Source organism: Sinocyclocheilus anshuiensis, unplaced genomic scaffold (genome assembly GCF_001515605.1).
Source record: "Sinocyclocheilus anshuiensis isolate Anshui unplaced genomic scaffold, SAMN03320099.WGS_v1.1 scaffold715, whole genome shotgun sequence".
NCBI classification, from domain to species: domain Eukaryota; kingdom Metazoa; phylum Chordata; class Actinopteri; order Cypriniformes; family Cyprinidae; genus Sinocyclocheilus; species Sinocyclocheilus anshuiensis.
In genome coordinates, this window is record NW_015551089.1 from 756,696 (window position 1) to 771,486 (window position 14,791).

Sequence of the window (14,791 nt, forward strand, 5' to 3'; positions counted from 1 at the left end):
CAACAGAAAGCTGCATGATTTGAGTGACCTCTGTGTGAGATAAGCTTCATGCAGTACATCTACACTATTGACAACAGACAATTGGACCTTTTTCGCCAGTGAAATTTTGCCAAAATTCCGCTAATGTGATCTTAAGTCACTATGTATAGAAGTGCATTTTTAAATGCATTCTTGAATTGGTTAATAGATCTGGTTGTTCATTGGATGGAGGCAGATCTGAATGTGAGCTACAGTCAACTGTACTAAAGAAGAGGGGTTTATGCAGCTGGAATTATTGGAGAAATCCACCAGATGTCACCAGAGGAAAGTAATTTCACTAGAAGGTTATGACATTTCGATTCAAAATTACAAGAGCAAAAAAAAAAAAAAAAAAGTAAACATTAGCACAATAACTAACATGCATTTAGAAAACAGGGTTCCTGTAATGCTTTCCAAATGTTTGTAAGATTCATTTTAATAAACAAGTATAACAGAAACCATTCCTATTCAAATGCAAAACATTTAAATGTTGTACAGGCTACAGAAAAAGGAAAATAAGTCCCAGTTGAGAAAGCGAAATAAATTATGCAAAAGAAGATCTCGAGCTGCTACGTAACCGTCGCAGGCCTTTGTAGATCCTCTTATGAACACTGTTGCTGCTAAGCACATAGAAAACAGGGTTTATGGCACTGTTGATGGTAGACAGACCCAGAGAGATTGTATAGGGTGTGTAAATGCTTCTTTCAAAGTCACATTTCCCATTCGAAAAGTGGAAATTGATGGCACGTAGCAAAAGGATCACATGGTACGGCGTGAAGCAGACCAGAAAGAACAAGATGACTGCAAAGGCCAGGTTACGGATTTTGATTTTGGTCTGTGGCTTCAAACCTGTGCTAGCTTGAACTTTAGCAATGATGGCCAAGTTGGTGACTATTAAAATGCACAGCGGGATGAAGAAACCGATGAAGAAGCGGGCATAGTTGAGGCCCGTCACTACGACAGAGGGGTCGCTTGGCTCGAAGCACCGCTTCTTCATTTTCTCAGACTCGCCCTCTGTCATGCTGAAAACCGGCACGTGTCCCACAGCAACGACCACCACAATCACAACGGTGATGATCACGGCATGCCTCATCCTTCTCAGACCTCGAGACTCCACGGCGTAGACCACCGCCACAAAACGGTCTGCGGAAACGCAGCACATCAAGAAGATACTGATGTACATGTTGTTGAAGAACACGTACCCCATGAGCTTACAGGACAGAGAGCCCCACTCCCAGCGGTGACCCCTGTTGATGTAAATGGCCCAGAGTGGAAGTGTGCCAAGATACATCAGGTCACACACTGACAGGCTGAAGAGGTAGATTCCTAGGACGTTCTTCTGACACACTTCGAGGACCGTGAGGAAGACTGTGATCAGGTTAGCGGGCAGGCCTAATGTGAGGACTGTGCTGTAGAGAACCACAAGTGGAAGTGGGTTTTCTTCATCGTAAGGCGGTTCACAACCGTTTGTGTGGTTTGGGGGACTGATTGTTGTACTGGTTATGTTCATGGTCACTGGGAAGCTGATCCAAAACGATGGGGGAAAAACATAATTCAGTTAAACTGGTGTTTCAATTAAAAAAAGCATGGGGTTGATATGAAGAAAAAAGAAAACGAAAGGACCATCAAAAACAAAGCTAATGGCATCAGAAAAACAAAAACCTCAAGTGCTACTTTAAATACATTTTTAGAAGTATATTGTTCTCATTTCCACTCAGATTACTTCCCACAGCTAAGTCAAATATTATAAAACATGATGTGGGTATTTTCTACTATTCAGAACATCATATAACCTAGTCTTACTATGTTGGATAAATTAACTCACCATTTTTAGATGGAAATAAGATCACAATTAAGTGCACATCAGGATTACTTTTTTAATTTTAAACTGAATAAGCTAGTCACTTATTAATTTTAAAGTTTTAAGCTGAATAAAATAGTCACGTGATCTAAACAGGACAACCACCATGTGGCAAACCCACACTATGATAAATAAAACAGCTTTTATTAGGCTACTGGTGTGACTGGAAACATTTTATCAAAATGTAAACTTTCCATTTTTCCATCCATTTATTCACAAAATCATAAACATGGACATTCATAAAAAACATTCTGCACTGTTAGATAAATTTAGTGTAATTTCTGTAACGCACGTTACAGTGAGGTTCCATTTGTTAATATGAACTAACAATGAAAAAATACTTCTAAAGCATGTATTAATCTTAAAAGTAATCTGTTATTTTCAAAATTTACGAATACATTTTTTTAAGAAGTTGTATCTGTTAATATTAGTAAATAGATCTGAGCCTACCTGAACTAACGTTAACAAAGACTAGTTCATCATACTATAACAAGAGTATATTGCTAGTAAATGTTAGTTAATGCATTAACTAACCTTAAGTGTTAACATACAGTGTTGGGGAAAGTTACTTTTAAAAGTAATGCATTACAATATTGCATTGCTCCATAAAAAAAAAGTAACTACGTTACTTAGTTACTTTTTATGAAAAGTAATGCGTTGCGTTACTTTTGCGCTACTTTTTAAATCTGGACAGGGCTTGCTTGTTTGTTTTTAAAATAAAAACGTTCTATTTTTGGCAAATATAAAAGCCTTTTCACACCAAAAGTGAAATGAATAAGCCTCAGGCTGAAGGGAAAGTCAATTTACGTCCGTACAGTAGAATGCAGAAGAAGAAATTTCAACACACTTCAGCAGTAACAAAGACACACAAGTTAGACTTTCCACTCAACAACAGGTCATTTCCCTTGAAGTGGTAAGCTCTGATTCTACCTCCATGTTGCACATAATCAAACAGTTACCTCTTATCCCAGATGATCGCGGAAACTCTACTCAATATAACAGTTCATGTCATCAATCTCCGTTCCTATTTGTCAAATCAGCCCAAACTCTCTTTTTCATCCCAGCGGACTTGGTAATAGGCTACTACACGCTCAGCCGCACACCTGCAGTGAAGGAAGTGATAGTGATGAGCAAGTGTTCAAGCACGCGGTGTGACATGCTTTGATATAGTAGACAGAGGGGGAATAGTAGTCACGGTTGACATAGCAAGACATTTTTGAGTAACATTTAATTATTTACAGAGTGATACAATTTTGATTTTACATTTCTTTGGGTGATTTCATTTGCGGCCATTATTTTTACATTTGCAGGGGTTGCATAAACATCTCCCTTACTGTAAATACTGTGGCAGTATGTATTCATTTATTTACTTATTTATTTGACCCTGTCACTGACGTTGTATTAAATCATGTATTTGAAGTATTTCTGTGGCGTTTACTATGGGTTCCTATTTGAATAAGACAGTTTCTCATTATAATAAGAAAAAAAGTTACTTTCCTCCAGAGGGCGCTGCAGGGCTAAAAATGATAAATATATCGTTTACAGAAAATTAAAGCAGCACTATGTAACTTTTTCTGTGTTCAAAATTTGCCAAATGTATATAATGAGCGAGTACATCATGAATGCATCTTCCAAACTTCTTCTTATTCCGAATCACTACGGTACACTTATAATAAGTACTTATATTTGGACTATTGTAGCTTGATGTTATAATTTATTTATTCCTGAAGATCCCTATCAAATCACGACAGCGTCTGAAGATTATAAAACATCTTCCCTCGTCACTGTTACTCTTTAGGAACTAACTAACTCATTTTAAAATGGGAAAAACGCTCACGTCTAAAACGTGATTAGTAATTAATTGGTAATTCTTTATCATTTGAAAGTTAATTTAGTTAATCCCGATCGGTAATTATTGATTACTTGATAAGGAACTCTCTCTCCTAAATTCGCTATTACTTGTTTAATCATAGTTAATCTTGTTTCCGTATTAGTAGCTGAAGTACTGTGTTGCTGCTCTTTTGTCCTGAATTTATAGGAAAGGACCTCGATTCAATAACTTAAAACTTGTTTTGGTTTTATATAATAGGCTATAACTCACTTCCTTTTATGGCCTTTTATTTATTGTGTTATGCAATGTATGTCTATGCACATGCTTTTACAATCTGCCGACAATCTGTAATTACGTTTATTTCTATGTATATTGAACTGCTTGTTATACTTTGATTTCAATCCACCAGAAAGACTTTTAAACTGTTGCAAATCCGTCCTAGTTGTGTTGCTGTAGTGACGCTTTACGGCATTTGGATCATGGCGGAGTCGCTGAACGGTGTACAATTGAGCACGGTAATTATTTGGCATTTAACCACTTAACACATAAATTCAGTCGCATGTCATGGTCGCATAAATATGCGCATGCAACATATTATGATTTCAGCAGGGAAAGGTATAAGCTGCATATGCGTGGTACTCCTTTCAATTCTGTTTTATCTACGATTTAATGATGAACACATTGGTCAGATCCTAAATGTTGTTTACATGATTGTTAACATCTGACATGTAAACACGAGCAGATTTAACACCCGCTTTAACTGCTTTTTATTCTACATCATCGCGCATTTTATAGCATTTTAGTTAGTACGTTGTGTTTTCTTCAAAGTTACTGCAGATAAAACGAGCAGTTTTTTTTAAAGGGAGTTTTCGAGCTGATGCCCTTGAAAGTTGGGTTCGTCTACGGAAACTACAAAATCTTTAATTTTCTTTTTCATTGCCCTTTTGAGAGACACAACATTTCACCAAATGTTCCGCTTTGTGCATTTTTTTTTTTTCTCTTTTTAATGCAGCCTCTTTATATATTTTAAGTACAGGCTTACAGAATCAGAATAGGCAGTATTTATTTATTTATTAGCTATTACAGAATGTAGTCTTGTATAACCAAATGTAGTGTTTAACTATTAATTGTTTATGCTTCTTTTTTTCTTTCTTTATTCATCTTTTCTTCTTACACATTTAGAAAAGTTTGAATGTGAAAGATGAGCAAGATTTGAAACGCTAGTATTGGTGTTAGATTTGCATTTTCAGAGACCTCGCAGAGATTAAAATGTATTGCTCATGATTTTTCAACCTTAAAATAGATCAGGATGTAGATTTCCACATCTCTCTGAAGTGAGATCAGATAGTGACGGTGAAATGTATGTCCTCCTGTTGATATTCTGAGACCGAACATGAATCTGCTTTCATAATGTAGCCCTGCCATAGTTGCCTGTTTTAATTCCAAATATTGCGTTGCATAACGCATCCTCATTCGTTAGTCAGTTGACATTGGAAATATCCATCACTTTGAAAGTAAGTTTCAGGACTGACCCTTGGTCCTCCTTTGACAGATCTTGCTGCAGACGGTTAGGTTAAACCAATCAGGCAGATGTAGAATTTTTTTTCAAACATGAAGTTTTATTGGCATGAACAGGTATGCACCATGGTAGCAATTATGTTGGTTAGGGGTCAAAGGCCGTCTATTTGATGGTTTCTCTGTGCATTAAGAAGCTCTGAAACTTCTTGGTTTGATTGATGCAAATCATTACATTGCTCTTAGTGTTCATTTATTTTGTGCATCGATAAACATAAAAACTCTTAATAGCTTCAGTAGTAGGAGCCTGAAATGTCTTCTAGACCTTGTATGCTGACCAAACATAGCATGCTTTTCACCATCCTGCAACGTGATTTGGCATTTCCTGTATATTAATGTTTAACCACCAAAATTGACATGCATAATAGTTGCCCACTTATTTATTCTTTTATAAAAAAAAATACATCTTAAAATCCTATATTAATATACAATGAATGTAAGATTAAAAAAAAGCTTTAAATTAAAAATATTATAATAAAAAATAATAGTAATTTATATTAAATTATTTTTTCCCCAGCCTTTAACAGTAATCATAATTTTCACAAAATATTGATTATAAATGAATCGGAGGAAGACTGGGGTAACAATCACTGAAAAGATCAGGCTTAGCATACAGTAGGCTAATTATTGCCCCAAAAAAATCTTCTTCAGACTAGTTGCCCGGCTTGATCTTGAAATCCAGGGTTCAAAATATTTATTTTTATTTCATTTTTATTGGCTGCTTCATGGAAAACCAAACAAAACAGCAAAAAAAGAAATTTTGATTAGGTTACTAGTCACTCATTTCAGTGCAATTGCAATGAATGGGAACGGAAGCTTTCTTACAAACAAAAAGCACCATAAAAGTAAACAAAAATAACGGCATATTTCATATGACCCTTTAATGTATTTGGTTAGTTATATAATTTATGCTCTTTCTCTTTTGCCACCAGAAATGGCAGGAGGCTTCAAACAGAGGGGCTGCCATACTCAGCTATTTGGGGGAGCAAGTCCCCCTTATTTACTGCATTGAGGCGGAGCCACAACAAGGGGAGGAGGAGCAAAGGGTTGAGGAACGCCTCCTGTATCCTCTGGAATGCTTCCTTTTTGGGGAGGACCCTTGTGTCGGGCTGGAGAAGCTACAGCAATACAGCGGCAGCTCATCAGCTCAGCAGTGTGGACGTGTCTTTAAAGAGGGCGAGACCGTCTACTCCTGCAGGTTAGACCTGAGCCCCTTTGACAATGTATGCAGTCACCATCAACTCCTATAAAAGTTCAGCTAGACTGATTGATGAGCCAGCATCTCATTGTTCTTATGCTGAATTCATAAGGAGCCCTGTTAGTTGTATAGGTTGCCTCTGACACTATCAAGCTTGTCATGTATTGCTTTCCTTGTCTTGATGTGTCCTTGTATGTATTTCCAGGGATTGTGCAATAGATCCCACCTGTGTACTCTGCATAGAATGCTTCCAGAAGAGTGTGCACAAAAGTCATCGCTACAAGGTACATGCACTCATACTAATATTTCTATTATTATTATTATTATTATTCCCCCCCCCAAATCTCAACCCTGTTCTCTCTACAAGTTTTTCATTTATTTTTTTTTTTAAATAAAATTTATTATAAATTAACCTCCATCTAAAGTATTATTTTTATTATTATATACATTGAACAAAATTATAAACGCAACACTTTTGTTTTTGCCCCCATTTTTCATGAGCTGAACTCAAAGATCTAAGACTTTTTCTATGTACACAAAAGGCCTATTTCTCTCAAATATTGTTCACAAATCTGTCTAAATCTGTGTTAGTGAGCACTTCTCCTTTGCCGAGATAATCCATCCACCTCACAGGTGTGGCATATCAAGATGCTGATTAGACAGCATGATTATTGCACAGGTGTACCTTAGGCTGGCCACAATAAAAGGCCACTCTAAAATGTGCAGTTTTATCACACAGCACAATGCCACAGATGTCGCAAGTTTTGAGGGAGCGTGCAATTGGCATGCTGACTGCAGTAATGTCCACCAGAGCTGTTGCCCGTAAATTGAATGTTCATTTCTCTACCATAAGCAGTCTCCAAAGGCGTTTCAGAGAATTTGGCAGTACATCCAACCGGCCTCACAACCGCAGACCACGTGTAACCACACCAGCCCAGGACCTCCACATCCAGCATCTTCACCTCCAAGATCGTCTGAGACCAGCCACCCGGACAGCTGCTGCAACAATCGGTTTGCATAACCAAAGAATTTTTGCACAAACTGTCAAAAAATTGTCTCAAGGAAGCTCATCTGCATGCTCGTCGTCCTCATCAGAGTCTCGACCTGACTGCAATTCGTCGTCGCAACCGACTTGAGTGGGCAAATGCTCACATTCAATGGCGTCTGGCACTTTACCCCTGTGAGGTGGATGGATTATCTCGGCAAAGGAGAAGTGCTCACTAACACCGATTTACACAGATTTGTGAACAATATTTGAGAGAAATAGGCCTTTTGTGTACATAGAAAAAGTCTTAGATCTTTGAGTTCAGCTCATGAAAAATGGGGGCAAAAACAAAAGTGTTGCATTTATAATGTTGTTCAGTGTATTATTTTTTATTATTATTATTTCCATATTATAATTGTTATTTCCATTGCAACTGCAGATGCATGCCTCAGCAGGAGGAGGTTTCTGTGACTGTGGAGACTTGGAGGCCTGGAAGACTGGACCCTGCTGCTCCCAACACGACCCTGGCACTTCAGTTACTATGGAAACGGTACAGTTTATTTTCTGGAATCTTACCGATGTTGATTTATTTATTTTTTTTTCCATGAACACTATTGTTGAACTAACTTCCTGCCTTGAGGTCAGAGGAGCCGTTCTGTCCGCACGTTTGCTAACCCAAACCCTCCTTCTGTGGGAAACACAGTGTGTGGGAAAGTGACTCACAACAAGCCTGTGATGCAAAAGCTGGAATAAAAGCAGGGAGTAGAAGGAAAAAGTAAAGTCTTTAGTCAGTAGGTTTATTGTACAAGGAAATGAATTGAAATGGTTAGAATGAAAGTGAAAGACTATCAGTTGTAGAATTTGGGTGTTTAAGGGCTAGGGTTGTGACGGTGAGGAAATTTTCCCACCGGTTAATCGATTTAATTTTCCCTCTTTTCCTCGCTTTCCGTCGCTTTTAAATAGCTTAAAAGTGCTGTGCGCATTTTACTTTCAATTTTGAATTGGCGGCAGTTAGGCGTCAATTGCTTGAATGCAACAACAAAATACAACGTCAAACTCACTTTAGCGTATATATAAAACATAGAACTTTTATTAACAAAACAAATACAAATACACCATACTATAGGGCAGGCTATGCCTAATATAAAATAACAAATAACTTGCATAAAGTTTAAATAGGTATACAAAACTGGAAGTAGGCTAAGTAAACGTATAATATATAACCAAATAAATAAGAAACGTAGAACGTTTATTAGCAAAATGAGTTAGAAAGCTTGGAGGCACGGCATACACTTTGATGTCAAATAAAATAAAAAAATGACACAGTTTAAATAAAGTGAAAATCAGCAAATAATGTGGAACCAATTAAATAAGAAACGAATGTTTAAAAAAAAAACCTTCCAAAATCACCTTAGATAAACGGCAAAAGTCAACAGGCTTTTCAAAATCCAAAATATTGCCAAACAGGTGCTTTTGCATCTAGTTTCGAAACTAAATCGTCCGCGATCGTCTTGTCTGTCTCACCTCACTCTTCTTGTCAGTCAGCTGGACTCACTCTCCTCACTGGAGAAATTAAATCTGATCTGTGATGCGACTGTCGTTCGGCACGCTGCATTGAGCAGCCGCGTTCAGTTTTTAATTGTAGTGTCTGTTCTTTTACTGAACTAAATTATTTTTATTTCTATAAAAAAATCAAAACGACGGTGGGGGTCGGTGCCGCGGTGGGCAAGTGATGTAACCGGTGTTGCGGCTTAACACCGATATCACCGTCAGCACCGTCTATCGCGGCAAGCCTATTAAGGGCATAATAATTCATCTAAATCCCAGTGTTCCATAAAGAGCGAGGATGTACTGTTATTGGCTGTATTTATGACTGATTTATTTGCTGTATGCCTGCATTTTGGCCTGTGAAGCAGATGGTCTGCTTCAGTGTTCTGATAACTCAATAGATCCACCATGATAAGATCAGGCTCCAGATCCACACTCACGCATGGCCACTTTGTCGGAAAACAGCAGGTGCCTTTTTGTGTTTGACACCCTCTGGCGAGATGTAAACATACACAAAATGAACACGACAGATGGACATTTAAACCAAATCAGCAAGCATCATATCCTGCTCAAAGTGCCTGTCGCGTTGTGTGTTTTGTTATCTGTTTGGTGTTTGTACAGTCAAATTATCTGAGCTCGTTCGGTAGCTAGTTACTATTTTTGGTGTGACTGCATTTTAGGACATGTTACAGATCGTGATCTTCTGGTGGAGTTGAGGAAATTGAGGATATTTAAAAAGTTACTGCAGTAGACCGTTGGGAGCTTGAATTCCTGCCAAATAACAGGCAAATATACATATGAGAATAAACAGCAGTGAGTTCATGTGATGTTGTGTTTTTGTGATCTTCTCTATGCAAGCCTGCTATCCCTAAAATAATAATAATAATAATAATAATAATAATAATAATAAAATAAAATAATAAAGCCATTTAAAAAAAAAAATTGGGGGGGAATTAATAATTCCTTTATAATCCTCACATCATCTGTTGTTTCAGCCTCCTTTTTTTTTTTTTTTTTCTGTGGAACACAAAAGGCGATGTTTAGCAGAATATCCAAGCTGCTCTTTTCCATATAGTGAAAGTGAATGGGGACTGGAGCTGTCTAGCTCCATAACAAAAAATAAAGATATTATAAAATATATAAAAGTAGTACACATGACGCGTACAATATATTAAAAATTTACTGAAGTCATGTAAGGGAAAAGACCACAATTTAAATGATGATTCACTGAAAATCTGCTCATCTGCTGTAGCTCTTTAAATTTCATTCACAAGCACATATACCATCGTTCAAGAGTAAGAGGTCAGTAAAATCTGGTCTTAAAATGTGGGAACCCTGGTCATTAGTTCTCATTTAATCTTCACTGACGTCAAACCTAATTCAGACTGCAGTGTATCTTGATGATTCATTTGTGTTATTATTATCATTATCATCAGTTTCAGAGCTCAACAGCTCCAGTCCCCATTTACTTTCATTATATGGAAACGAGCAGCCTGGACATTTCATTAAATATCTCCTTTTGGGTGAATTAAGTAAAATTCCAAGTAAAATTCTGTGAATAACTAAAGACTAAGTGACTCTCTGTGTCATTTGCTGTTGTGTGTATCATAGGATGAGTGTGTGATGGATCCAGGTCTTCGGGAAAGGGCTCAGATGCTGTTCCACCTGCTGCTGCGGTACACAACAGACATGCTGGTTTGGGAAGATACCAGTGAACTAGCAGAGGAGCTGAAGCCAAAGTGAGATCTGGAGTTACTAAAGCCGCCAGCTGGAAAGTCCAAAATAGGCTCCACCTTCATTTAAAACCTTTAATGTTGTTTTTAGAGTGATGGAAGACACCTACTTCTGTGTGCTCTACAACGATGAGCATCACTCATATGACCACGTCATCTACACACTTCAGCGCGCGATTGCCTGTGACCAGAATCAGGCCCAAATCTACACTGCACTTATTGACAAGGAAGTGAGTATTCTGAGCATCAGCTTTCCACATAGTCTTACATGGTCAACATATAGACTTTTCATTCCTCGTGTTATTATGATTTCAGGGGCGGAAAGCAGTGAAGAGAGGTACTCTCAGATCCTGCCAGCAAGCCAAGGACAATATCAGGGTAAACTTACTTGGTACACTCTTCAAACACAAACGTTTTTTATGCTTTATGTAGGGCGTATGTAGATGACTTATTTAACCATCTTTGTATGTCCTTTGCAGCGTAACTCGGAGCACATTATCCAGAAACCTTTGCGGGTTGAGATTCTTCACACTGCTGTAATGGCTCATCAGACCTTCGCCCTCAGACTTGGCGCATGGTTCCAAAAGATCATTGGCTACTCAGGTAGTTGATTCGAAGCAGAAAGTGAACTGATAACTGGTGAAACGGTTCCACTTTTAAAACAATACAGTTTATTTCATGACCATACTAAAATAGCCCTCCTTAATCTCCAGTGCAAACATATTTATAGTCTGATTACCAAATGAATGAACCAGTTTTTTATTATGTATTATTATAATCTATATATATTCCATATAATGAAAGTAAATGGGGACTGGAGCTGTTGAACACTGAAACTGATGATGATGATAATAATAATAACACCAATACTACTATTAATTATTATTATTAATGAAAATAACAACATAAAAGCGACACAGATGACTCAAGATACACTGCAGTCTGCATTAGGTTTGATGTCTGTGAAAATTATGAGAACTAATGACCAGGGTTCCCACATTTTAAGACCAGATTTTACTGACCTCTTACTTTTGAACGATATATGTGCTTGTGAATGAAATTTAAAGAGCTACAGCAGATGAGCAGATTTTCAGTGAATAATCATTTAAACTGTGGTCTTTTCCCTTACATGACTTCAGTAAATTTTGAATATATTGTACGCCTCATGTGTACTACTTTTATATATTTTATAATACCTTTATTTTTGTTATGGAGCTAGACAGCTCCAGTCCCCATTCACTTTCACTATATGGAAAAGAGCAGCTTGGAAATTCTGCTAAACATCGCCTTTTGTGTTCCACAGAAATAAAATAGAGGTTTTGTCCTTGTCATTGGTTCTGTAGTTGGCCTCAGGGAGGTGTTCTGCCAGGTGGCTTTGGAGCCGGCCTCTGACAACAATAAACCCTGCCTGATCAGTCAACTCATGCTGCACGACGCCAAACTATATAAAGGTCAATCTTTCAACCTCTATCATTAAATTATTCACTTTTAATACCCTGCAGACATTTCAAATCCGGTAAGATATTCTTAGTGCTGAATCTAAACCTGATTTCCTGTAACTCCCTCAGGAGCCCGCAAGGTTGTGCACGAGTTAATTTTTAGTAGTTTACTGATGGACACAGAATACAAGAGGCAGTTTGCCATGAAATTCACAGAGGTATAATTTCACAGCTGCATATCATTTCACATATGTATCATTTTAATATCCGAGTATTATTTTAAGTTGTTACATGCTTAGAATGAGTACATTCAGCTGAGATGAGGCCTAATGTGTATACATCATGTTTCAGCTCTACAAGCAACTTCAGGAAGACTTTATCTGTGATGACCATCAAAGGAACATCTCAGTCACAGCCTTGTCTGTGCAAATCTTCACTGTTCCCACTTTGGTATGATGAACAGCTTGCAGACATGACGTCAAGCATGTTTCTGTAAAGTCTAGCATCTTTCTGTATCTTTTACTGTATAATCTTAAGTAAAATACTTTTGTCAGTCAGATACTGTTCTCTTTATCAGTTCTCTATTTGTAAAAAAAAATTACACTTCTTTGTCTAACTTGTAGTACAAGTAATTACAAGAAATGCTGTATGTGTCAGCATTCAGCATGTGAGAATGCAGCACATACTTTATACGTTATGAACTGCATTTGTGCTTTTATATTTTTTGTAGCATATGTTTTGACTGTTCTGTACTGTAGCTAACTTGTACTTGGTCTTGATGATTTAAAGTGTCCCAATCTCTAGCCTTTAAAGAGACAGTTCACCCAAAAGGTGAACTTTAAAAGAAAGGGCTTTTTTCTTCTTTCTTTTTTTCCCCCCAATATAATGAAAGTAAATGTGAACTGTGGCTATCAAGATCTAAAATGATAAGTGTCATAAGAAGGAGTCATGATGAATGAATCAGTTCATCTAGTTCACAAAACTGGTGTAAATTTATTGATTCATGATCTAGATTGATACTGTTCTTGCATTTGCTTTCATGTAGCTTTAGCATCCTTTTTGTGTCCTGAAAGCGTCAGCATCCATTCATTGCAATGGTATGAAAAATAGCCTTAATATATAAAAGAATACTAGTCATAATATCTCCTTTTATTTTCCATGAAAGAAAGAGGGTCATTCAAATTGGAATGATATGACTTAAGTAAATGATGGGAAGTAACCCTTAAATTAAATTTAAAGGTTAAAGGTAAATTTAAAGCTTTCCACCTCTCTTTTTTCCTCAGGCCAGGCAGTTGATAGAGGAGGGCAGCGTCATCAAGGTCATTATAGACACTGTAATGGATATGATGAGGGAACATCTGGACAGCAACCAACGCTTCCACTTCCAGGGCCACAACCCCGACAAGTTCTTCCGGGTTCAAGTTATCTTCCATGACCTCAGGTCTACACACAACCCTTAAATTATGGAAAATAACTACAGCTCTGTTTATTTTTATCAGTTGTCTCAATGTAGGTTGGTTTTATTTTGATGTTATCAGGTACATTCTAATCAGTAAGCCCTCTGTTTGGACTGAGACGTTGAGGGAGAAGTTCCTTGAAGGTTTGCGTGTCTTTCTTCGCTTCCTATGTTGTATGCAGGTAATGCTTTCTCTTGTCCAAAGGATTTTAATTTGGTTTGATCTGTAGCCTAATTGAATCTCCTTCTTTGATGGCAGGGGATGGAGGAGGTGAAGAGGCAGCTTGGTCAGCATGTTGAGGTGGAGCCCGAGTGGGAGGCAGGATTTAGCCTCCAGATGCAGCTACGCCATATTCTCGCCATGTTTCAGGACTGGTGTTCTTCTGACGTGAGTCATGGCTAGTCGGAGATATTGGTTTTCTGTTTTGCTTTTTGAGGTTAAATACATGCATAAGAAATTGGCGATTATGAAATAAAACAACATGATAAAATATGAATATGTAATGTGAATGTATAAAATGAATACACTACTGTTCGGAATATAATCGGAATATATTTTAAAATAACTTTTTCCTGTGATGGCAAAGCTGAATTTTCAGCATCTTTACTGCAGTCTTCAGTGTCACATGAATCTTCAGAAATGATTCTAATATGCTGATTTGATGCTCAAGAAACATTTCTTCTTATCACAGTTAAAGGGGTCATATGATGTTGCTAAAAAGAACGTTATTTGGTGTAATGAAATGTGTTTATGCGGTTTAAGGTTCAAAAAACGCATTATTTTCCACATGATGTACATTATTGTTTCTCCTCTATGCCCCGCCTTTCTGAAACGCGTCGATTTTTACAAAGCTCATCGGTCTGAAAAGCGAGGTGTGCTCTGATTGGCCAGCTATCCAGTGCGTTGTGATTGGCCGAATACCTCAAGCATGTGACGGAAATGTTACGCCCCTTACCATACTGTGATGCCCTGTCAGGCCAGAGCGACGAGACAAAAACATTAAAACCCATTATAAACTAGGCATTTGTTGCATCCAGTGGGGACATCATTATGGATTATAATGACATATACTGTCTTTTTATGCGTTGCATTGCATCGCACCGCGTAAACATAAAACCATGTCTGCATTTGTGATCGGAGAAATGA

General features: G+C 37.5%; 2 protein-coding genes across 4 annotated transcripts in view; one reads left to right on the top strand and one right to left on the bottom strand.

Annotated features, from left to right (window-relative positions):
• Positions 1-519: 519 nt before the first annotated feature.
• LOC107662643 (probable G-protein coupled receptor 132) lies at positions 520-2,993 on the bottom strand. Its single transcript, XM_016452724.1, has 2 exons — positions 2,839-2,993; positions 520-1,541 (listed from the first exon to the last, which is right to left on the bottom strand). Exon 2 carries the CDS (start codon positions 1,526-1,528, stop codon positions 563-565), a length of 966 nt encoding a protein of 321 aa, XP_016308210.1. The 5' UTR covers positions 1,529-1,541; positions 2,839-2,993; the 3' UTR covers positions 520-562.
• An 863-nt stretch (positions 2,994-3,856) lies between these two features.
• LOC107662596 (E3 ubiquitin-protein ligase UBR1-like) overlaps positions 3,857-14,791 on the top strand; it is a 57,523-nt gene continuing 46,588 nt past the window's right edge. For all 3 annotated transcript variants that reach the window (XM_016452668.1, XM_016452670.1, XM_016452669.1), the window contains exons 1-15: positions 3,857-4,017; positions 4,120-4,225; positions 6,218-6,483; positions 6,689-6,767; positions 7,908-8,018; positions 10,628-10,755; positions 10,841-10,979; positions 11,065-11,127; positions 11,229-11,352; positions 12,093-12,200; positions 12,318-12,406; positions 12,540-12,638; positions 13,472-13,629; positions 13,727-13,826; positions 13,904-14,032. In XM_016452668.1, coding sequence (XP_016308154.1) covers positions 3,989-4,017; positions 4,120-4,225; positions 6,218-6,483; positions 6,689-6,767; positions 7,908-8,018; positions 10,628-10,755; positions 10,841-10,979; positions 11,065-11,127; positions 11,229-11,352; positions 12,093-12,200; positions 12,318-12,406; positions 12,540-12,638; positions 13,472-13,629; positions 13,727-13,826; positions 13,904-14,032 — 1,728 coding nt within the window. In that variant the 5' untranslated portion in view covers positions 3,857-3,988. The remainder of the gene's footprint in view (positions 4,018-4,119; positions 4,226-6,217; positions 6,484-6,688; positions 6,768-7,907; positions 8,019-10,627; positions 10,756-10,840; positions 10,980-11,064; positions 11,128-11,228; positions 11,353-12,092; positions 12,201-12,317; positions 12,407-12,539; positions 12,639-13,471; positions 13,630-13,726; positions 13,827-13,903; positions 14,033-14,791) is intronic.

Bases quoted from the DNA above. Each gene is read 5' to 3' on its own strand.
- LOC107662643 (XM_016452724.1), bottom strand. From the start codon at position 1,528: ATGAACATAACCAGTACAACAATCAGTCCCCCAAACCACACAAACGGT.